Source organism: Hemiscyllium ocellatum, chromosome 1 (assembly GCF_020745735.1).
Source record: "Hemiscyllium ocellatum isolate sHemOce1 chromosome 1, sHemOce1.pat.X.cur, whole genome shotgun sequence".
NCBI lineage: Eukaryota > Metazoa > Chordata > Chondrichthyes > Orectolobiformes > Hemiscylliidae > Hemiscyllium > Hemiscyllium ocellatum.
The window spans coordinates 15,751,576-15,774,911 of record NC_083401.1 but is presented as its reverse complement, the minus strand read 5'-3'; the positions used below and the strand labels follow the sequence as shown (position 1 = coordinate 15,774,911).

Sequence of the window (23,336 nt, the reverse complement as noted above, 5' to 3'; positions counted from 1 at the left end):
AAGTACTGTTACTCTATCCTTTTGTATTGTCATTTTGCTAACAACATTAAAAAGGTTAAACTGCTCATTGATATTCTATATGAATTTGAGACTGTATGCAAACAGAATGTATGTGTTACTCCTTTTGTAATTGCAGTTGTGTCACATGTGTCATATGCCACTACTATGGGGGCCATCAACTTGCATTAATAATACCTTGGTAAATCTTCCCCCTTTTGCAATGACACTTTTTGTTTTCAGTTTCAGATGCCTTCACAAGTTGACCGTATAATTAAGATGACACGTTCAGTGCAGCACTGTCAGGTGTCTGTTCAGGTTATGATTCCTTGATATCATTTGAAAGAACTTTTGTGTTTTCCCAGTATCCTGTCTGTAATATCCCCTTGACCAACGCCACTAGAAACTGATTTATCGGGTCACTTGTCGCATTTGGCCTTTGAAGCATCTTGCATATTAGCTGCCCTGTTCATGAAGGCACAAATGAGCAGTACTTTGAAATCGATCAATTGGATGCAATGCAGTTTGGAGTGCAGTGAAACATTTTCCAATGAGATTGTGGTGATCGACTCTGTGAAACATCAGGGCTTTTTGCATCGTTTGTTTTCACTGTCATAACTAGCTGATGCCACTAGATGGTGACTTGCACAATTGTCTTGCCAATCCTCAGCAACACAACCACAAGTCTCCAATACTGTGGTTGTCATTTTTCTCTTTTTTTTTAAAGCATCAATGAAGTTGAAAGAAGTTAGTTTATAGGCCTCCTTTGTAAATATTTTTGCACTTTTTTGTGAAAAGGTGATAACCTTTTTTTGTTTTGACAATAGGTATGTGTGGGCGCAGAAACAAAAGATGAGCTGCACGTCATTGAGCTAGAGGCTATGAACCCGAATGGGAAAATGATCAAGGTGCCTTTGACGTCTCTGAAACCATCCATTCTAACTACAGTAAGTGCCTCCATATATGCTGAAGCATTTACATTTAATGTGTATTGTGTTCGTAGGTAGGTAGGTTCGTATACGTTGTTTGCAAAGTATAGTGGAAATCAGAAATAATGCAAATGGAGTCCAGGAAATGAGACCCCCTAGCTGGTACAGATGGATAATCGGGTACTGCAGTGTAAATTCTTTCGTGCAGGAGAAATGATTCCTGGCTCTTTGTTCCTAGGAACAGGAAATTCGACATTTCGGGCATAAGCCCTTCATATGCCCGAAACGTCGAATTTCCTAATCCTTGGATGCTGCCTGACCTGCTGCGCTTTTCCAGCAACACATTTTCAGCTCTGATCTCCAGCATCTGCAGACCTCCCTTTCTCCTCTGTTAGTTCCTACCCAATATGTCTGTGCCTGTACATTTATTCATTGTGTGTTTGTTTTTTGTGTGTTTGTTTGTTAAGTCAAGTAGTTGTTCGGGATCGAAGCAGAGCTCAAAGAGCAAAGTATTTTCTTTCAGTTGGCGAAGATGGTTCCTGATTGTTTGACTGAACTGGTAATGTGACAGCGACACAGTTGCGCATGCCCTGTGCAAGTAACCTATATGCTTTTCTCTAAATCTTTTTAATCGGCACATCCTTGCTTATTATGATCTGCTTGTAGTCATAGTCATAGAGATGTACAGCATGGAAACAGACCCTTCGGTCCAACCTGTCCATGCTGACCAGACATTCCAAATCAATCTAGTCCCACCTGCCAGCACCCAGCCCATATCCCTCCAAACCCTTCCTATTCATTTACCCATTGGATAGGTGGTGCAAGACACCTATCAAAGGTAGAAGACAGAGGGTGGTGGTGGAGGGTTGTTTTTCAGACTGGAGGCCTGTGACCAGTGGAGTGCCACAATGATCGGTGCTAGGTCCTCCACCTTTTGTCATTTATAGAAATTATTTGGATGAGAGCATAAGAGGTATAGTTAGTAAGTTTGCAGATGACACCAGAATTGCAGGTGTAGTGGACAGTGAAGAGGATTACCTCAGATTACAACAGGATCTGTTAAATGGTGCAATTGTACCAGCCTCCACCACATCCTCTGGCAGCTCATTCCATACACGTACCGTCCTCTGTGTGAAAAAGTTGCCCCTTAGGTGTCTTTTATATCTTTCCCTTCTCACCCTAAACCTCTGCCCTCTAGTTCTGGACTCACCGACCCCAGGGAAAAGACTTTGCCTATTTATCCTATCCATGCCCCTCATAATTTTGTAAACCTCTATAAGGTCACCCCTCAGCCTCCGATGCTCCAGGGAAACCAGTCCCAGCCTGATCAGCCTCTCCCTGTAGCTCAGATCCTCCAACCCTGGCAACATCCTTGTAAATCTTTTCTGAACCCTTTCAAGTTTCACAACATCTTTCCGATAGGAAGGAGACCAGAATTGCAAGCAATATTCCAACAGTGGCCTAACCAATGTCCTGTACAGCCGCAACATGACCTCCCAACTCCTGTACTCAATACTCTGACCAAGAAAGGAAAGCATACCAAACGCCGCCTCCATTATCCTATCTACCTGTGATTCCACTTTCAAGGAGCTATGAACCTGTACTCCAAGGTCTCTTTGTTCAGCAACACTTGCTCGGACCTTACCATTAAGTGTACAAGTCCTGCTAAGATTTGCTTTCCCAAAATGCAGCGCCTTGCATTTATCTGAATTAAACACCATCTGCCACTTCTCAGCCCATTGGCCGTCTGGTCCAGATCCTGTTGTAATCTGAGGTAATCCTCTTCACTGTCCACTACACCTGCAATTCTGGTGTCATCTGCAAACTTACTAACTATACCTCTTATGCTCTCATCCAAATAATTTCTATAAATGACAAAAGGTGGAGGACCTAGCACCGATCATTGTGGCACTCCACTGGTCACAGGCCTCCAGTCTGAAAAACAACCCTCCACCACCACCCTCTGTCTTCTACCTTTGAGCCAGTTCTGTGTCCAAATGGCTAGTTCTCCCTGTATTCCATGTGATCTAATCTTGCTAATCAGTCTCCCATGGGGAACCTTGTCAAACTCCTTATTGATGTCCATATAGATTACATCTACTGCTCTGCCCTCATCAATCTTCTTTGTTGCTTCAAACAACCCTCAAGTTTGTGAGACATGATTTCCCACGTACAAAGCCATGTTGACTATCCCGAATCAGTTCTTGCCTTTCCAAATGCATGTATATCCTGTCCCTCCAGATTCCCTCCAACAACTTGCCCACCACCGAGGTCAGACTCACCGGTCTATAGTTCCCTGGCTTGTCTTAACCACCCTTCTTAAACAGTGGCACCACGTTAGCCAACATCCAGTCTACCGCACCTCACCTGTGACTATCGATGATTCAAATATCTCGGCAAGAGGCCCAGCAATCACTTTTGTCACTGCCAACAGAGTTCTCGGGTACACCTGATCAGGTCCTGGGGACTTATCCACTTTTAACCGTTACAAGACATCCAGCACTTCCTCCTCTGTAATCTGGACATTTTGCAAGCTGTTTGGAAAGTTAAAATCCCCTACCATAACTACCCTATTATTCTTACAGATAGCTGACATCTCCTTACAAGTTTTTCTCAATTTCCCTCTGACTATTTGGGGGGGGGGGGGGGGGGGGGGGGCGGGTCTATAATACAATCCCAATAAGGTGATTGTCCCTTTCTTATTTCTCAGTTTCACCCAAATAACTTCCCTGGATGTATTTCTGGGAATATCCTCCCTCGGCACAGCTGTAATGCTATCCCTTATCAAAAATGCCACTTCCCCTACTCTCCTGCCTCCCTTTCTATCCTTCCTGTAGCATTTGTATCCTGGAACATTAAGCTGCCAGTCCTGCCCATCCCTGAGCCACGTTTCCATAATTGCAATGATATCCCAGTCCCATGTTCCTAACCATGCCCTGAGTTCATCTGCCTTCCCTGTTAGGCCCCTTGCATTGAAATAAATGCAGTTTAATTTATTAGTCCTACCTTGTCCCTACCTCCCTGCCCTGACTGTTTGACTCACTTCTGTTCTCAGCTGCACCCGTCTCAGATCAATCTCTTTCCTCACTATCTCCCTGGGTCCCACCACCCCACCTTACTAGTTTAAATCCTCCCAAGCCATTCTAGCGAACTTCCCTGCCAGTATATTAGTCCCCTTCCAAATTAGGTGCAATCCGTCCTCCTTGTGCAGGTCACTTCTACCCCAAAAGAGATTCCAGTGATCCAAAAATGTGAATCCTTCTCCCATACACCAGCTCCTCAGCCATTCATTCGTCTGCTCTATCCTCCTATTCCTGCCCTCACTAGTTTGTAGCACTGGGAGTAATCCATAGAACAATACAGCACAGAATAGGCCCTTCGGCCCACAATGTTGTGCCAAACATTTGTCCTAGCTTAAGCACCTATCCATGCACCTATCCAATTACTGCTTAAAGGTCACCAATGATTCTGACTCTGCCACCCCCACAGGCAACGCATTCCATGCCCCCACCACTCTCTCTGGATAAAGAATCTACTGCTGACATCCCCCCCCCCCCCCCCCCCCCCCCCATACCTTCCACCCTTCATCTTAAATTTATGTCCCCTTGTAGCACTTGTTGTGCCTGGGGAAAAAGTCTGACTGTCTACTCTATCTATTCCCCTGATCATCTTATAAACCTCTATCAAGTCACCCCTCATCCTTCGCCATTCCAATAAGAAGAGGCCTAACACACTCAACCTATCCTCATACAACCTAGTCTCCATTCCAGGCAACATCCTGGTAAATCTCCACTGCACTCTCTCCAAAGCTTCCACATCTTTCCTAAAATGAGGCGACCAGAACTGCACACAGTACTCCCAAATGTGGCCTTACCAAGGTCCTATACAGCTGCAACATCACCTCACGACTCTTGAATTCAAGCCCTCTGCTAATGAACGCTAATAGCCTTCTTACAAGCTCTATCCACCTGAGTGGCAACATGGACCCCAAGATTCCTCTGCTCCTCCACTTTACTAAGAACCTACTGTTAACCCTGTATTCCGCATTCACATTTGTCTTTCCAAAATGGACAACCTCACACTTGACAGGGTTGAACTCCATCTGCCACTCCTCAGCCCAGCTCTGCATCATATCGAAGTCCCTTTGCAGCTGACAACAACCCTCCTCACTATCCACAATTTCACCAATCTTCGTATCATCTGCAAATTTACTGACCCACCCTTCGACTCCCTCTTCCAAGTCATTAATAAAAATTACGAATAGCAGAGGACCCAGAGCTGATCCCTGCGGAACTCCACTTGTAACTGGGCTCCAGGCTGAATATTTACCATCTACCATCACTCTCTGACTTCGACCAGTTAGCCAGTTCTCTATCCAACTGGCCAAACTTCCCACTATCCCATGCCTCCTGACTTTCCGCATAAGCCTACCATGGGGAACCTTATCAGATCCCTTACTAAAATCCATGTACACTACATTCACTGCTCTACCCTCATCCACATGCTTGGTCACCTTAAAGAATTCAATAAGACTTGTAAGGCAAGACCTACCCTTCCAATCGTGCTGGCTGTCCCTAATCAAACAGTGTCTTTCCAGATACTCCATAATCCTATCCCTCAGTACCCTTTCCATTACTTTGCCTACCACCGAAATAAGACTAACTGGCCTATAATTCCCGGGGTTATCCCTAGTCCCTTTTTTGAACAGGAGCACAACATTCGCCACTCTCCAGTCCCCTGGTACCACCCCCATTGACAGTGATGACGAAAAGATCATTGCCAATGGTTCTGCAATTTCCTCTTTTGCTTCCCACATAATCCGAGGATATGTCCGTCAGGCCCGGGGGACTTCTCTATCCTCAAGTTTTTCAAAATGCCCAACACATCTTCCTTCCTAACAAGTATCTCCTCTAGCTTACCACTCTGTTTCATACTTTCCTCTTCAACAATACGGTCCCTCTCATTTGTAAATACTGAAGAAAATTACTCATTCAAGACCTCTCCTATTTCTTCCGACTCAAAATACAGTCTCCCACTACTGTCCTTGATCGGACTACCCCTCGTTCTTGTCATTCTCATGTTTCTCACGTGCGCATAAAAGGCCTTGTGGTTATCCTTGATCCTACCTGCCAAAGATTTTTCATGCCCTCTCTTAGCTCTCCTAATCCCTTTCTTCAGCTCCCTCCAGGCTATCCTGTATCCCTCCAACGCTGTGTCTGAATTTTGTTTCCTCAACCTTATGTAAGCCGCCTCCTTCCTCCTTACAAGACATTCAACCTCCCTCGTCAACAAAAGTCCCCTCACACGACCATCTCTTTCCTACCTGACAGGTACATACATATCAAGGACACGTCGTAGCTATTCCTTGAAAAAGTTCCACATTTCAACAACATCCTTCCCTGACACCTATGCTCCTCAGATCCTGTCTTGCAGCATTGTATTTACCCTTCCCTCAATTGTAAAACCAACCCTGTTGCACGCACCTATCTCTCTCCATAACCAAGGCGAAAGTCACAGAATTGCGGTCACCATCACCAAAATGCTCACCCACTAACAAGCCCATCACTTGTCCCAGTTCGTTACCAAGTACCAAATCCAATATGGCCTCCCCTCTGGTCGGACAATCTACATATTGAGTTAGAAAAGCTTCCTGGACACACTGCCCAAACACCGCCCCGTCTAATCTACTTGATCTAAAGAGCTTCCAATCAATATTTGGGAAGTTGAAATCGCCCATGACTACTACCCTGTGGCTTCTGCACCTTTCCAAAATCTGTTTCCCAATCTCTTTCTCCACATCTCTGCTGCTATTAGGGGGCCCATAGTAAGCACCCAACAAGGTGACTGCTTTCCTATTTCTGACTTCAGCCCATACTACCTCCAAATGCAGATCTCCCTCGAACTGCCTTTCTGCAGCCGGTATACCATTTCTAATTAGCAACGTCACCCCCCAATTTTACTGAAACATCTGTAACCAGGAACCTCCAACAACCATTCCTGTCCCTCTTCTGTCCATGTGATGGCCACAACATTGTAGTCCCAAGTACCGATCCACACCTTAAGTTCACCCACCTTATTTCTGATGCTTCTTGCGTTGAAGTATACACACTTGAGTCCATCTGTGTCCGCAAGTATTCCCTGTCAGTGCTACCTTCTCCACAGCCTCCCTACATTCTTGGACATCCTGAAAAACAGCTAACCTACTTGCTGGACTACAAGTCCGGATCCCACCCCTTGCCAAATTAGTTTAAACCCCCCCTGGAGAGTGCTAGCAAACCTACCTCCCAGGATATTGGTGCCCTTCTGGTTCAGGTGCAACCTGTCCTGCTTATACAGGTCCCACCTTCTCCAGAGTGCAGTCCAATTGTCCAAATACCTGAAGCCCTCCCTCCTGCACCATCCTTGCAGCCACGTGTTCAACTGCACTCTTTTCCTATTCCTTGCCTCACTGACACGTGACACCGGCAACAACCCAGAGATGACGACTCTGTCTGTCCTAGCTTTTAGCTTCCAGCCTAACTCCCTGAGCTCCTGAATGACCTCCCCACCCCTCTTCCTACCTATGTCGTTGGTGCCAATGTGCGCCACGACTTCTGGCTGCACACACTCCCCCTTAAGGATTAAGACACGGTCCAAGATGTCTCGGATCCTGGCACCCGGGAGGCAACAAACCATCTGAGAGTCTTGCCCATGTCCACAGAACCGCCTGTCTGTCCCTCTAACTATAGTCTCCTATAACTAGCGCTCTCCTCCTCTCCCCATTTCCCTTCTGGGCCTCCGAGCCGGACCTCTTGCCAGAGACCCGGTCACTGCAGCTTACCCCTGCTAGGCCGTCCCCCCCCCCCCCCAACAGTATCCAAAGCTGTATACTTATTGTTGAGGGGAACGACTGCAGGGGATCCCTGCACTGCCTGCTTCCTCCCCTTCCCATCTCTAACTGTTACCCAGCTACCTCTGTTCTCTGGCGTAACTACATCCCTGTAGCTTCTATCTATCACCCTCTCTGCCTCTCGAATAATCCTCAGTTCATCCAACTCCAGCTCCAGTTCCCTAACGCGGTCTGTGAGGAGCTGGAGCTGGCTGCACTTCCTGCAGGTGAAGTCGGCAGGAGCATTGGTGGTCATCCCTACCTCAAACATCCTGCAGGAGGAATGTTCCACTGCCTGCGCTGCCATTACTCTACACTTTGTCTCCAAAACAAGAACACTAAGTAGCTTACCTGTTCAGCCGACTGAGTCCTTTTATTAGGTTAGAGGAGGAGGGAGGGTGGGAGACGCTACACGTATAGTGTCTCGGGTTCCTTCTCCACTCAAACATCTTACCTTCCCAGAAGCCTCTGTTGACGACTTCCGGGTTCCCACTCCTAGTTGGGGAAAAAAAACACAGACTGCGAAAAGAAAATCATTAATTTAAACTGGTCTCCGCTTACCTTCCGGCTCCCCCCTCTATGCGCCCGCTGTAGCACTGATATCCAGATATTACTACTCTTGAGGACCTCCTTTTTCAAATTTCTGCCTAACTCTCTGTAATCTCCCTTCAGAGTCTCAACCTTTTCCCTTCCAATGTCATTGGTTCCAATGTGGACAATGACCTCCTGCTGGCCCCTCTCCCCCGTGAGAACATTCTGCACCCTCTCCGAGACATCCTTGATTTTGGCACCAGGGAAACTGTACACCATTCTGCTTTTCCTCTGCTATCTGCAGAAACATCTGTCTGTACCTCTGACTACAGAATCCCCTAACACAATTGATCAATTAGAAGCTGACGTACCCCTTGTTCCTTGTAAACAAAGCGTCTCACTGTATGTCAGTGCGCATGGCAAATCAATCACCCAGTCAGTCATGGGGAAGGGAATCATTGTTTTTTTCAGAGAAAGCAGGTTAAGGGGAAAGGCACAGGTTTGTTGCTCATTCGGGGAGTTGACGCAGACACCGTGGGCCAAGTGGCCTCCTGTGCCATAAGATCTATGCTTCTGTGACAGGCTATGGTAAATGGTAGGTGATCCAGATAATCTCGGCCCCCTCTGTTCACCTCAATTGTAGAAAGGAAAAAGAAAATTCTTGGAAATTCTGCAGAAATTACTAATGTTTACCCTGCAACATTTCTCTGTTCGAGTTTGGTGAGCAATTTGGAGAATGCATTAAAATACCCACTTACAGCAAGGGCTGAAATAGAAATGGACAAGTACAATTGCTACTTTCATAGATAATTCAAATAAATATACAGTAAAGGTGAGTTTACCATTCCTGTCAGATAATTTTTCTTTACGGGAGCTAGAAGACCTCAGCGTTATAAACAAACATGTGGTATATTGATACTTTTTTTTCATACTTTCACTGTGAAAGGAACCTTTGTAGATCGGAGCCTGTTTCCTGTATGATATATTTGTTTAGTACAGATAGTAACCTTGCATGCCTCATTCTACAATAATAGCAATTGGATTTTTCTTTTTGTTTACACTGGAAGCTTTTCGGTCTGGTCGTTGGAACACACAACTTACACGTGACTAAAGAAGATTAGATTAGATTCCCTACAGTGTAGGAACAGGCCCTTCAGCCCAACAAGTCCACACTGACCCTCCGAAGAGCAACCCATCCAGACTCCCCTCCCTCTGACTAATGCACCAAACACTATGGGCAATTTAACATGGCCAATTCACCTGACCTGCACATCTTTGACTATGGGAGGAAACCAGAGCATCCAGAGGAAACCCACGCAGACACTAGAAGAACATGCAAACCCCACCAGATAGTTGCTCGATGCTGGAATTGAATCTTGGACTCTAGTGCTGTGATGCAGCAGTGATAACCGCTGCGCCTCCTAAGATCATTGGCTTAACTTAGTTGTAGCCCCTTTGTTCCTGGGCCAGGAAGTCATAGATTCCAACTTTACACCATCCACAACATGGACTGACAATGAAGTACCTTGCTGGACAATGCCTTTGAAAAAGGCAAAGATCCTTTGGGTTTTTATGCTGCCTTGACCAATAGTTACTGTATATACTCAGGTAATAGTTGAATTGTTTTGAATACTTTTCAAGGTCAAATGTATGGGGTTGACTATCACATAAATACTACTTTTGAGGGGCTGAAATTCATACCCGTCAAAATTCATACAGTCTCATTCGTAGAAGCCCAATTGATCTCTTAAACAAATAAGTTTTTAAAAAACATCAAATTAAGGTAATTATGAAAACCTGGAAGGGAGCACAACAGCCAGTTGTTGTCGGCTGCAAGGCCGAGAGCAGGGCAGAACAACTGGCAGCCTGGAAAGCTGGAGTGGGATGTGATGATCGGTGCACTGACTCAGAAACGTTGATCTGTTGTCTGTGAAGAACTAGGGTTGACATTTACATGAGATATGGAAAATTCCAGCTAACGTGGCCGAAAATAAGGGGTCAACTTTTACATGAGATCAATTACTGCTCGAGTAGCACCTCTTGCACTTTCCTGCATTAAATTTCATGTGCTGTGTTTTTGCCCACTCACTCAGCCTGTAGATATTCCCCTGGAGGTTCGTTATGTCCTCGTCACCCATACCCTTCCACCTATTTTTATTTCAGATTTGGACACATTGCATTCTGCCTCCTCCTCCAAGTCATTAATATAGATGGTTAACAATTGAAGCCCAAAGACTGATCCTTTACTACTTAGATCTTATCATACTGAAAAAGATCAATTAATTTGAAATCTGTCTTCTGTGTTTAATCAAGCCATATCAGTACGAATTGAGGAGATAGGGTGGGTCTGGGTGGTACGCTTTGAGTATCAGTGTGGACTCGATGGGCTGAATGGCTGAATAAAATGAATGCTTATTTACAAAATGGGAAAGAATTGTTGGGGCTTCATTTCCTTTCCTTTTTCTACTACTGTATGTTCTTCTGGAGAGCATGCCTCTTGTAGGGAAGAGGGTAATTACAGGTTGTTAAAACTGGATAATCACAAAATACAAGGAATTTAGAATAAACTTTTTTACCCAAAGGATGGTGATTCTCAATATAGAGGAATTGATTGTGCTTAATTTAAGGGGAAGTCTAGACAAGCATATGAGGGAGAAGGCTACCGGGAGAGAGATGGGAAGACTCGAGTGAAACTGTCATGAATTTGTTCGAGGGGAATGGAATATAAAAATAGGGAGTTCTGGCAAAATCGAAACCATGCATGAGTCAGACACAAAAGATAACTAACTCTAGTTTCTGTCCACAGACATGCTGAGATTTTCCAGCAATTTCTGTTTTTGTTTCACAGTATTTTTTTGAATACTATGAACTATTTTGGTCCCCTTGCCGAAGAAAAGGTATACTGACGTTGAGGGGTCATCCAGAGAATGTTCACGAGGTTGATTTAGGTTGATCTTTACCCATTTAGACTTTAGGAGAATGAGAAGACACCTTATGAAAACATATTAGATTCTTAGTGCACTTGACAGGGTAGGTGGAAAGAGGTTATTGCCCTTCTGGCAGAATCTAGGATCAGAGATCCTAATCTGAGTAACGGGTCACCCAGTTAGGACAGAGGTAAGGAATAACTGAGTGGTCAGTCTGTGGAATTCTTCACTGCAGAGTGTTGCGGAGGCCGAGTTAAAGAGTCAGAGGTACAGCACGGAAACAGATCTTTCGGACCAACTCATCCATGCCAACTCGACTAAATCTAGTCCCATTTGCCAGCACTTAGCCTATGTCTCTCTAAATCTTTCCCATTCATATACCCACCCAGATGCCTTTTAAATGTTGTAACTGTACCAGCCGCCAACACTTCCTCTGGCAACTCATACCACACACTCTCCAACCCATGTGTGAAAACGTTGTCCCTTGGGCCCCTTTTAAATCTAAACCAACTCCCTGTAGTTCTGAACTCTTTCCCCCCCCCCGCCCGGAATAGACCTTGTCTACTTACCCTATCTATGCCACTTATGATTTTGTGAACCTCTAAGGTCACCCCTCGGCCTTCAGGGAATAAATAAATATGATACAGATTTTTAATTGGTAAGGGAATTTAGTGTAATCGGGAAAAGGCAGGCAGATGGATTTGAGGATTATCCGATCAGCCATGATCTTTTTGAATGGTAGAACAGATTCAATGGGCAGAATGGCCTATGTCTGCTTCTATGTCTTACAGCCTAAGGTATCTCCATAAGTGATCCCAAGATAACCCTGGAGTCATTACCACCATCTCAAGGCACAGACTAATTATAATGTTTCTAATATTGGTACAACAATGTAACTTGATTCAGTACATTGAAAATTAGGCACCTCTTGCTTTTTAACCCTCATAGGAAGTTAAGACAGCTTCTGATGGACAGTGATTGTGTTTCAATCTTGAATGCAAATTCTGTACATGGGCTTAACCAAACTGTGAAATTCGTCCGTGTCAAGTTAATCAATAAAGTAATTGGTGAGCCTGGAAGGAGCCTTTTAATGTGGACCTGATATAGTATGGTGAGTAAATGAACACATGATTTGAAACAACAAAATTGTAACACCCATTTTGCATTCTAGACCGTCCTGGGAGGGTTTGAGGTGTCCCCTCCAGTGTGTTTACGTCTGAAGACTGGTTCAGGTCCCATCTACATCAGCGGAGAGCACATTGTTGGTGAGTTTCACAGTGCATTACCTTTAAAACTATTGCATGTAATTTTACTTTTTGAAATGCAAGTGTGCATAAGAGTGTAATAGTGGAAGGGAATTCTGGGGAAGCGTCTGATTTTTCTGAATAATTACTTGTTTGTGTGGGTAAAACACCAAATTTTATGAACAGAAAGTTCTTTTTATTTTAGATCACTTCATGGGAAGTGGTAGCTAGCGTGTATTGTTCACTTCTCATTGCCTGGAGGAAGTGGTTGCCTTTTTGACCACCTGCAATCACATTTGCTCTAGATAGACCTGCAACGAGGGAGTTTCATGACTTTGACCCAGCGACACTTGCTGATATATTTCTTTGTAGAATGTCTTGGAGGGGAAACATTCTGCTGTATTCTGAGAGCCACTGGGCTCCGGCATCCATATTTAAAAGGTACCTGGACAACGCTGTGTGCAACTGCAGAGCTGCACACAATCTCTGTTCATCAACCCTATCCACTCCAGGAGATGTCAAAGTACCACATTTTAGCAAAAAGTCATCCCAACTGATAAATGTAGCCTGGACCTAAATGGCTGCAGAGGTCAGTGGCCATGCAGCACTGCAGCTACAAGTGAATAAATGATCTGTGCCCTGACAGAGTATGGAACATTCGCTCATTGGGCATGAAACATTGCGTAGCAGAGTTATCATCTGGAAGTCTGCCACCACAGTGGGTGGAAAGACTGGAGTTTAGGAGCTCAGGACTTCTATCAGCGTCTATCATTTCAGTTCATTTACCAGCATGGTGCTGTTGCACGTCAGCCAGGGTTCACACTTAAACATAAAAGGAGCTACTTCGCTCAGCAACTGCACTCTCAGTTCACTGACCTTTCATCACAGAACGTAAAGAATTGAGAGGTTTTCTCTGAAGGATTATATGGAACAAGGGCAAATGGAAGCCTTTGTGTCGAGCACCATGTGCCAGCTCCAGTCCGGTTTACTGTGTCGGCCATTGTAGCTGCCCCACTGGCACAGGCTTCACCTCCTGACACTAAGCGGTTAACACCAAGAAGCCAGACTCTGTGTATGACAGGCTTCCCATGGGCTGATCAACACGGAGGCGCTTCACCCCTATGCTTTGAATTCTTTAAGCAAAGAAATGCCTTGGTTATAAAGGAGCTTATATATCCAGCTGAGTGCCTGAACTGATTCTGCATCCAGCATCCTTCTAGGCAGTGCATTCCAGATCTGAACCACTCATGCAAAGTTTCTTTTTCTCACACCGCAGTTGCTTTAAATCTGTGCTCTTTCTTTCTTGATTCTTTTATAAGGGGAAGATTTCTCCCTATCTAATCTATCCAGACCTGTCAATTTTAAAATGAACCCTATCTCCTTTGAGGAGAACATTTCTAGCCTTTCCAATCGATCCTCTTAATTGATGATTCTCATTCCTCAAACCACTTTTTCAAGTCTCCTGTTTGCTCTCTCCAATGCATTCACGTTCTTTCTGTAGTGCGGCACCCAGAGTTACTCAGAATTACAGCTGAAATCTAACCAGTGTCTTTTACAAATTCAGCAGCATCCCCTTGCGCTCTCGCAACCACCTTCAGTGATCTGTATTGATCTACATCCTCTATTCCACGTGTTCTCTTCAGCGAACTACCCCCTGCTTTATATAGGCTGTTCATGTTCTTTCCAGCAAAATGTAACACTTCTCACTTTTCATTTGATTTTCATTTGCTACCTGTCTGCTCACTTTTTTGGAGTTCTACACTGTTCTCTTTATAGTTGACAATGACACCAAGTTTTGACCCATCCACAAACTCTGAAACTTTCCCCTAGATGCCAAGATCTAAATCAATAACGTACATCAGACAGCAAGAGATCCAGTGCTAAGTCTAAGGGAATTCTTTTCCAAACCTTGATCCAGTCTGTAAAATATCCACTGACCAGTACTGTTTCCTAAATCTCAACCAGTTTTGCATCTGTTGCTACTGTCCCTGTTTATTTAATAACTAAACTTTTTTCTCAAGTCTGTGTGGCACTGTATTGAACATCAACTGAATTATGCTCGTTGATCTTTTCTGTTATTTCTTGTCAGTCAAACATTGATTACCTCTTTTTAGAAGTAAATGCTGCTTCAAGCTAATCAACCAATCTTTTTTTGTGTGGCTTCTATTTCTATCCTGAATTATTTGTTTGTTTCTAGAAGCTTACTCACCATTAAATGTTTAGCAAGTTTCTGTCCATTGCAAACTGACAGGTCTGTAATTGTTGGGCTTGTATGTTCAAACTTCTTTGAACAATGGCATAATGTCTGCATTTCTCCAGTTATCTGACATCCCCTCTGAGTCCAGGAAAGACTGACTCTTCCCGAATATGGTTTTTCACCACCTCTCTGCACTTTGTGATCCTCTTGATTCTCTCTTGTATTTTCCACGTGCCATTCTTTAATTTTGTTTTATTTTAATTTCGACTTCTTTATCGTCTGGGGACCTCTGAATTTATTTACCATTTATTTTTCCTTTTGATGAATCTACTTTCTATTCACTGATGTGGGCATAGTTGGCTTGACCAGCATTAATGCCAATCCCTAGTTGTTCCTGAGAAAGAGGTGGTGAGCTGCCGCTTTGAATTGCTGCAGGAAATTCCAGGATTTTGCCCCAGCAACACCTGAAGGAACAGTGATATATTTCCAAGTCAGGACGGTGAGTGGCTTGATGCTTGGTGGTGGTGGTGCCATTTGTTGTATTTGCTGCTTTAGTCCTTCTAGATTGACATGGTTATGGGTTTGGAAGGTGCTGTCTAAGGATCTTTGGAGACTTTCTGCCATACATCTTATAATTGGATATCACTGCTGCTATTGAGTGGTGGTGGAGGAAGTGGCTGTGGTATCAAGCAAGTGGGCTGCTTTGTCCTGGATAGTGTCAAGCTGCTTGAGTGGTGTTGGAGTTGTATTCATCCAGGTAAGTGGGGAGTATTCCATCACAATTCTTTCTTGTGTCTTGTAGATGGCGGGCAGTCTTTAGGGAGTCAGGAGGTGAGTTAGTATTTTCGCAGTAGCAGTTGTCGCCTCTGAACTATGAAGGGGATGAGTAGGTAACCACTATGTATTTATACGGCTACAAAGTGGAAGTGCTGCTGTTGGACTGAGGTGGACAAAATTTTAAAAATCAAAAGTGTTACAACATGTGGTGAATCTCTCGGCTAATTTAAACCAGCAACACAGAAAAGATTCACCCCGTACAGAAACATGGCTCAAGGATGGGCAGGACTGGCAGCTTAATGTTCCAGGATGCCAATGCTATAGGAAGGATAGCAAGGGAGGCAAGGCAGGAGAGGGAGTGGCATTCTTGATAAGGGGTAGCATTACAGCTGTGCTGAGGGAGGATATTCCTGGAAATATATCCAGGGATGTTATTAGGGTGGAACTGAGAAATAAGAAAGGGATAATCATTTTATTGGGATGGTATTATAGACCCCATAATAGTCAGAGGGAAATTGAGAAGCAAACTTGTAAGGAGATCTCAGCTATCTGTAACAATAATCGAGCGGTTATGGTAGGGGATTTTAACTTTCTAAACATAAACTGGGATTGCTAAGGGTTTAGACGGAGAGGAATTTAAGAGTGTATAAGAATTTTCTGATTCAGTATGTGGATGTACCTACTAGAGACGGTGCAAAACTTGATCTACTCTTAGGAAATAAGGCAGGGCAGGTGACTGAGGTGTCAGTGGGGGAGCACTTTGGGGCCAGTGACCATAATTCTATTAGATTTAAAAATAGTGATGATAAAATATAGACCAGATCTAAAAGTTGAAGTTCTAAATTGGAGAAAGGCTAATTTTGACGATATTAGGCAAGAACTTTCGAAAGCTGATTTGGAGACAGATGTTCGCAGGTAAAGGGACGGCTGGAAAGTGGGAAGCGTTCAGAAATGAGATAACAAGAATCCAGAGGAAGTATATTCCTGTCAGGGTGAAGGGAAGGCTGGTAGGTATAGGGAATGCTGGATGACTAAAGTAATTGAGGGTTTGGTTAATTATAAAGAAGGAAGCATATGTCAGGTATCGACAGGATAGATCGAGTGAATCCTTAGAGTATAAGGAAGTAGGAGTATACTTAAGAGGGAAATCAGGAGGGCAAAACGGGGACATGAGATAGCTTTGGCAAATAGAATTAAGGAGAATCCAGAGGGTCTTTACAAATACATTTAAGGACAAAAGGGTAACTAGGGAGAGAATAGGGCCCCTCAAAGATCAGCAAGGCGGCCTTTGTGTGGAGCCACAGAAAATGGGGGAGATACTAAATGAATATTTTGCATCAGTATTTACTGTGGAAAATGATATGGAAGATATAGACTGTAGGGAAATAGATGGTGACATCTTGCAAAATGTCCAGATTACAGAGGAGGGAGTGCTGGATGTCTTGAAACGCATAACGGTGAATAAATCCCCAGGACCTGGTCAGGTGTACCCAAGAACTCTGGGAAGCTAGAGAAGTGATTGCTGGGCCTCTTGCTGAGATATTTGTATCATCGATAGTCTCAGGTGAGGTGCTGGAAGACTGGAGGTTGGCAAACGTGGTGCCACTGTTTAAGAAGGGCAGTAAGGACAAGCCAGGGAACTATAAACCAGTGAGCCTGACGTCGGTGATGGGCAAGTTGTTGGAGGGAATCCTGAGGGTGTATTCGGAAAGGCAAGGACAGAATAAGGAAACTCAACATGGCTTTGTGCATAGGAAATCATGTCTCTCAAACTTGATTGAGTTTTTGGAGGAAGCAACAAATTGGATTGATGAGGGCAGAGCGGTAGATGTGATCTATATGGACTTCAGTAAGGCATTTGACAAGGCTCCCCATGGGAGACTGATTAGCAAGGTTAGATCTCATGGAATACAGGGAGAACTAGCCATTTGGATACAGAACTGGCTCAAAGGTAGAAGATAGAGGGTGGTGGTGGAGGGTTGTTTTTCAGACTGGAGGCCTGTGACCAGTGGAGTGCCACAAGGATCAGTGCTGGGTCCTCTACTTGTTATTATTTACATAAATGATTTGGATGTGAGCATACGAGGTACAGTTAGTAAGTTTGCAGATGACACCAAAATTGGAGGTGTAGTGGACAGCGAAGAGGGTTACCTCAGATTACAACAGGATCTTGGCCAGATGGGCCAATTGGCTGAGAAGTGGCAGATGGAGCTTAATTCTAATAAATGCGAGGTGCTGCATTTTGGTAAAGCAAATCTTAGCAGGACTTATACGCTTAGTGACAAAGTCCTAGGGAGTGTTGCTGAACAAAGAGACCTTGCAGGTTCATAGCTCCTTGAAAGTGGAGTTGCAGGTAGTTAGGATAGTGAAGAAGGCGTTTGGTATGCTTTCTTTTATTGGTCAGAGTATTGTGTACAGAAGTTGGAGGTCATGTTGCGGCTGGTTAGGTCACTGTTGGAATCTTGTGTGCATTTCTGGTCTCCTTCCTATCGGAAAGATGCTGTGAAACATGAAAAGGTTCACAAAATCTTTACAAGGATGTTGCCAGGGTTGGAGGATTTGCGCTATGGGGAGAGGCTGAACAGGCTGGGGCTGTTTTCCCTGGAGCGTCGGAGGCTGAGGGGTGACCTTATAGAGTTTTACTAAGTTATGAGGGGCATGGATAGGATAAATAGGCAAAGTGTTCCCCCTGGAGTGGGGGAGTCTAGAACTAGAGGGCATGGGTTTAAAGTGAGAGGGGAAAGATATATAAAGAACCCAAGGTGCAATTTTTTCACACAGGGTGGTATGTGTATGGAATGAGCTGCCAGAGGAAGTGGTGCAACATTTTAAAAGTCATTTGGATAGGTATATGAATAGGAAGGGTTTGGAGGGATATGGGCTGAGTGCTGAAAGGTGAGACTAGATTGGGTTGGGATATCAGGTCAGCATGGACAGGTTGGACTGAAGGGTCTATTTCCATGCTGTACTCTGACTCTAAATAGTGACCTCTGGTATAGTTCTTTGCCTCTCAAATTTATAAAGTGAAAATTAGCATCTTTACTAAATCCAGAAAAGAATATTAATACCACTACTTACAACTCCTCTCTCTTAAACCTATCGTTTACCTCCCGCTCTGCAATGCTAGTCATCTTTTGACAAAACAAATCCCGATTTAAGATTTCCAAAAAAAAATACATTTCAAAACCAGTAGGCTTTGCTGAATCTCGTTTTTATGTAGATTCTCCCTTGGTCACTTTCGATGTTCTGCCTTGCAAACATCTTCTATGGACAGATACCTCTGAGTTCTTGAGCTAACAGCCTACATGTGTTGGTCTTTTGGCAGTTCTCTTAGCTGTTCAGAATGTCCGGTTTTATACCTCAAAGCATCAGATTGTTTCATTGGTTTTAATATTTTAAAAATACTAAATTCAAATTTGATAGGATTTTAGTATTTTGGGGCATAATTTAAACTAGCTAAATTTGATTTTGTTTGTGTCCCATGGCAACACAGCTGTACTATTGGTTTCGTCTAAGTGTAACATTGTTACTTTGTGCTGTGTCTAGCAGTCCTTGCTGGCTTTTCAACTCTCATAAAGATACAGTACCTCTACATCTTCATAACAACAGGGTTATAGTCCAACAGGTTCATTTGGAAGGCACAACACTCCGAAAGCTTGTACTTCCAAATAGACTTGTTGAATTATAACCTGGTGTTGTGATTTTTAGCTTTTATACAGCTGGTCCAGTTCAGTTTCTGGTCAGTGGTATCCCCCAGGATATTGATAAGGTATTCAGTGATGGTAATGTCAAAGGGCGGTGGTTAGACTTTGTTTTCTTTTAATTCATTCACAGGATGCAGTTGTCACTGCTAGATCGGTATTTATTGCCCATCCCGATTTGCCTAGAGGGCAGTTAAGAACCATTCACATTGCTGTGTGTCTGGAGTCACACGTAGGCCAGACCAGGTGAAGATGGCAGATTTACTTCCCTGAAGGACATTAGGGAACCAGATGAATTTTTCTGACAATTAGCACTGATTTGATGGTCATCAATAGATTCTGAATTCTAGGTTTTCTTTCTTAAAATGAAATTAAATTCCACCCTATGCCATGGCTGGCTATTGTCCAGATCCTGCTGATTTGGACGTAGACCGCATCAGCACCTGAGGGCTCACTGATGGTGCTGATCATTGTGGAATCATCCTGACTATTCCCAAACCACCATCTCTTTTGAAGGTTAGGTTCAAACCTCCTGAATGGGATCGGAAACTTCCATATCTCGTAGTTATTTTCTTCTGGATTTTAGACTGAGAGGAATTCAAATTGAAAGGGGATTGACAAATTAGACGTAGAGAGAATATTTCCACTTGGGGCGACCTAGAATGAGAGATGAAGGGTAGCAGACTTAAAACAGAGATAGAGAAATCTCTTCTCTCAAATGATCATGGACTTCACTACCCAGAATATAGTGGATGTTGGAATATTGAATAAATTTGAGGAGATAGTTAGTTAGATTTTTTTTTAGTTAGTAGTGGTTATGGGAAGCAGGTAGGAAAATGAAGTTGAAACTGAGATGAGATTGGCCATGACAGTACTAAGTGGTAGAGCTCGCTCGAGGGCTGAACTGCCTACTTCTAGCTCTTATAAGACTGAACTGTCTTTTGGAAGTCTTATTTTGACTGTGTAACATTGGTGTATAAGTTAAGCATTTTTGAAACTTGCGCAGTTATGAAACATTGAATAATGTTTACACTGACCCCTATTAAACGGATGTGAACTTAATCTACTTCCTTTTGACTGTCTTCGACTCAGTTTTAATAAACAGACTAATCGGCTCATCTGAAGGAGTGAATTAACATGTAAATATGTTACCCCAGATCAAGTTTAGGATTCCAGCCCAGGCTGTTTTAGGGTGAAAGTCTTCTCATTCAACCTTTAGGCTCAAAGAGGCGTTGTAGGAGCAGGAACCTTCACTTTAAGACTACGGTTCACAAAGAAAACCTCATACAGCTGAGACCCTGGAGAGAAGTGTTCCCTCAAATACTGATGGTGTCAGGAATAATCTTGGTAAGTATGTGCATGTGCGTGGTTGTGAAAATTTATTGGAGTGTATTGCTCCATGTCTGCTTATGAAACTGTGTACAACTGAAGCCCATGTACTTTTAAGTCTGCCTGAATATTAATGAAATAACAAATGCCTGGGTAATTTATGGACTTTATTTTTTGACCACAGATTGGTCTCGATGTGATGCAAACACATTTCGAAGGACCGGTGAACCCAGTGCATCTGCCATACCTAGCACCATTTCTGGGGAGCCTTGCACCAGCCTGAAGCACTTCAAAATGCACACATTACGATGGTGTCACATGCACACTGGAGAAAGTTGATGTTGTTCAGCATCTTTCAGGTCGTGAAAGACTCTGGGAGAAGATAAGTTGCTTTGGGAAAAGGATTTTGAGCCATCAGTGGGATTTATCTGCAAGCTTCAGAAAAGTACGGATTTTGGTGCACCCAACCATAAGCACAGTTGACAGCCATAGAAGGACACTGGGACTTCATGCTGGAGTTGAATTTGTTTTGTCGATCGTCATTCAGGATTGTCCTCAATCGTTGGGTTGTTGCTCAAATTGCAGCAGAAAGAGCCTTTTGAGTAATTTGACCAGCTTCAAGTGTGTGTTCGTTGAAATTGAAGAACAATACCCCAGAATCTGCTAAGTCAGCTGCTGAGGCAAATGGATGGGTTCCTTTCTAATGTCTTCTTTTAATGCTCCTTGCAATTAAAAACACTAATTGAGCACTGAATTAATGACTGTACTGATGTTGGAGTACTAAAATGTCAAATATTTGCAAATAAATGATTGCACAAATAATACAGTAGTTTCTTTATTCTTTCTGAAGCTGATTCAGGCTGTAAGTGTAAAATCAAAATGCCATGGATGCTGGAAATCTGAACTAAAATGTAAAATATTGGAAATACTCAGACAGGAAAAACGTGCGGAGAGGATAACAGATCTTGGAATCTCTTTCTTAACAGATCTGTTAATGTCTCTCTTCCTCCACCCTGACCTACATAACCTACTCAGGCGTAGACACTACACAACCACAGTGGTTCATGAAGGTGGTTCACCACTACTTCCTTGGGCAAACTATACTGGCTGAACCAGTGACACCTAAATCCTGTAAACAAAAGACGAGAGTTAACATCCCGTGATGTGATTATCTTTCATAGCAGGTGTTGGGTGGAAGGCAGGGTAGATTAAATGATGGCTGAAAATGTGTTGCTGAAAAAGCGCAGCAGGTCAGGCAGCATCCAGGGAACAGGAGATTTGACGTTTCGGGCATAAGCCTTCCTTCAGGAAAATGAAGATTAAATGATGGAAGATTTTATATGCAATCAGCAGCGTGTTAGTGGAGGTCGTAAAGAAACGGGTGTCCAAATGAGCCATGGTTGGCAGCATGAAAAGTGAAGGAAGAAAAGAAACTACAAAACTGAGGCATCCAAATAACAAAAAACAAAGCAGTACTCAAAGCGCGATGATGGCAGAGGTTGTGATCTAAAGCTGTTGAAGTTAATGTTGAGTCCAGAATGCTTTGGGTTACCAAACTGAAAAATAAGGTGCTGTTCCTAGAGTTTGCTGGATAGTCCTGGATGGGCAAGAAGTAGAGAGGTCAGCATGCAAGCAAGGTGGAGAATAAAAATGACGACCAGCAGCTTGCTTGTGCTAGGGGATTGAATTTTGTGGAAGGTATTCAACAAAGTGGTCACTCTGTCTGCCTTTTGTTTGCCCTCTGGGCAAGCATGTTGAGTGTCAAATACTGTATAATAAATTTGGAGGAGATGAAAACCAATTGCTTTTTTTTTTGCTTGGATGTGACCTTCGATGAGAAGGGAAAGGAAAAAGGACAAGGCAACTAGGAGTAGACATGAAATGCAGACCCAGCCAGGGAAGCTCTCCGCTCCCTTCAGTGAAGTTTAAGCAAAAATCTTGCAGCAGGCTATGAACACTGACTTTTCTTGCTTTTTTTTCAAAAAAAAACAAACATTGTTGTGGCAGGTTCTTAACCAAGGCCTCAAGAGATGCGAGTTGGCATATATGTTCAGTTCAAAAGAACCTTTCATCCCAGCCTACAGATTTCAATCAAACCGAGCACTTCTACAGGTATAAAATTCATCATTATGATGTAAGAGACAGATAGTTTTTTTTTGCATTAGAGAGTTGGTAAATCTCAAGTTGGTGGTTAGGTGATGTGTAGATCCTACTTTTGAGCCAAACTGGATCAGGACAGCGGTACTGAGATTCTGCTTGTGTTTCTGAAAACTCGGGAGTCCTGGAAATGCACTGCAGCGACTGTATCGAAGAGTTGCAAATTGTTGACCTGGGAAAGCAGTGCTTTTTAGTTAAGGTTTTGGATGATGAGAGGAGGAAACTTCTGATAGGTTAAAAATAGAGGTTTGTTGCACAGATGCTGTTTTTACAAACAAAACTTTGAGTTTGTCTTGTACCTCCAAATAGTCTGTTTGTTCGTACAAAATAAGACCATGAAGTGCAGTTGCCTGTTATGAAAGTGAAATTTGGCAGCTGGAATGTTCCGTTGGGTCTTACTTGGCTTTTCATTTGTGGGTGTTGATTGTTAGAATAATGGGTAAAACTCCAAATAAATCCCAGACCCCTGAATAATATTATTAGATCTTTTGTTATATGGGTATGCCTATACAGATATATATTGGTATGTGGGTTAACAGCTCTTCGATTAGGCAATGCCTATTTTTCTTGCTAAATTCTAATCTTTGTTTCATTGCCTTCCTGCTCTCTATATTTAACTTCAGTGTTTATGTCTAATATTGTATGACCGATCTATGAAATATCTTGGTTTGTTTTATTC

At 43.3% G+C, this 23,336-nt stretch overlaps 1 protein-coding gene across 1 annotated transcript in view; it reads left to right on the top strand.

Annotated features, from left to right (window-relative positions):
- The window catches only part of npm1b (nucleophosmin 1b), a 116,853-nt gene that overhangs the window by 15,718 nt on the left and 77,799 nt on the right, over positions 1-23,336 (top strand). The window contains exons 3-4 of the mRNA XM_060828174.1: positions 825-944; positions 12,424-12,517. Of these exons, the coding sequence (XP_060684157.1) occupies positions 825-944; positions 12,424-12,517 (214 nt within the window). The remainder of the gene's footprint in view (positions 1-824; positions 945-12,423; positions 12,518-23,336) is intronic.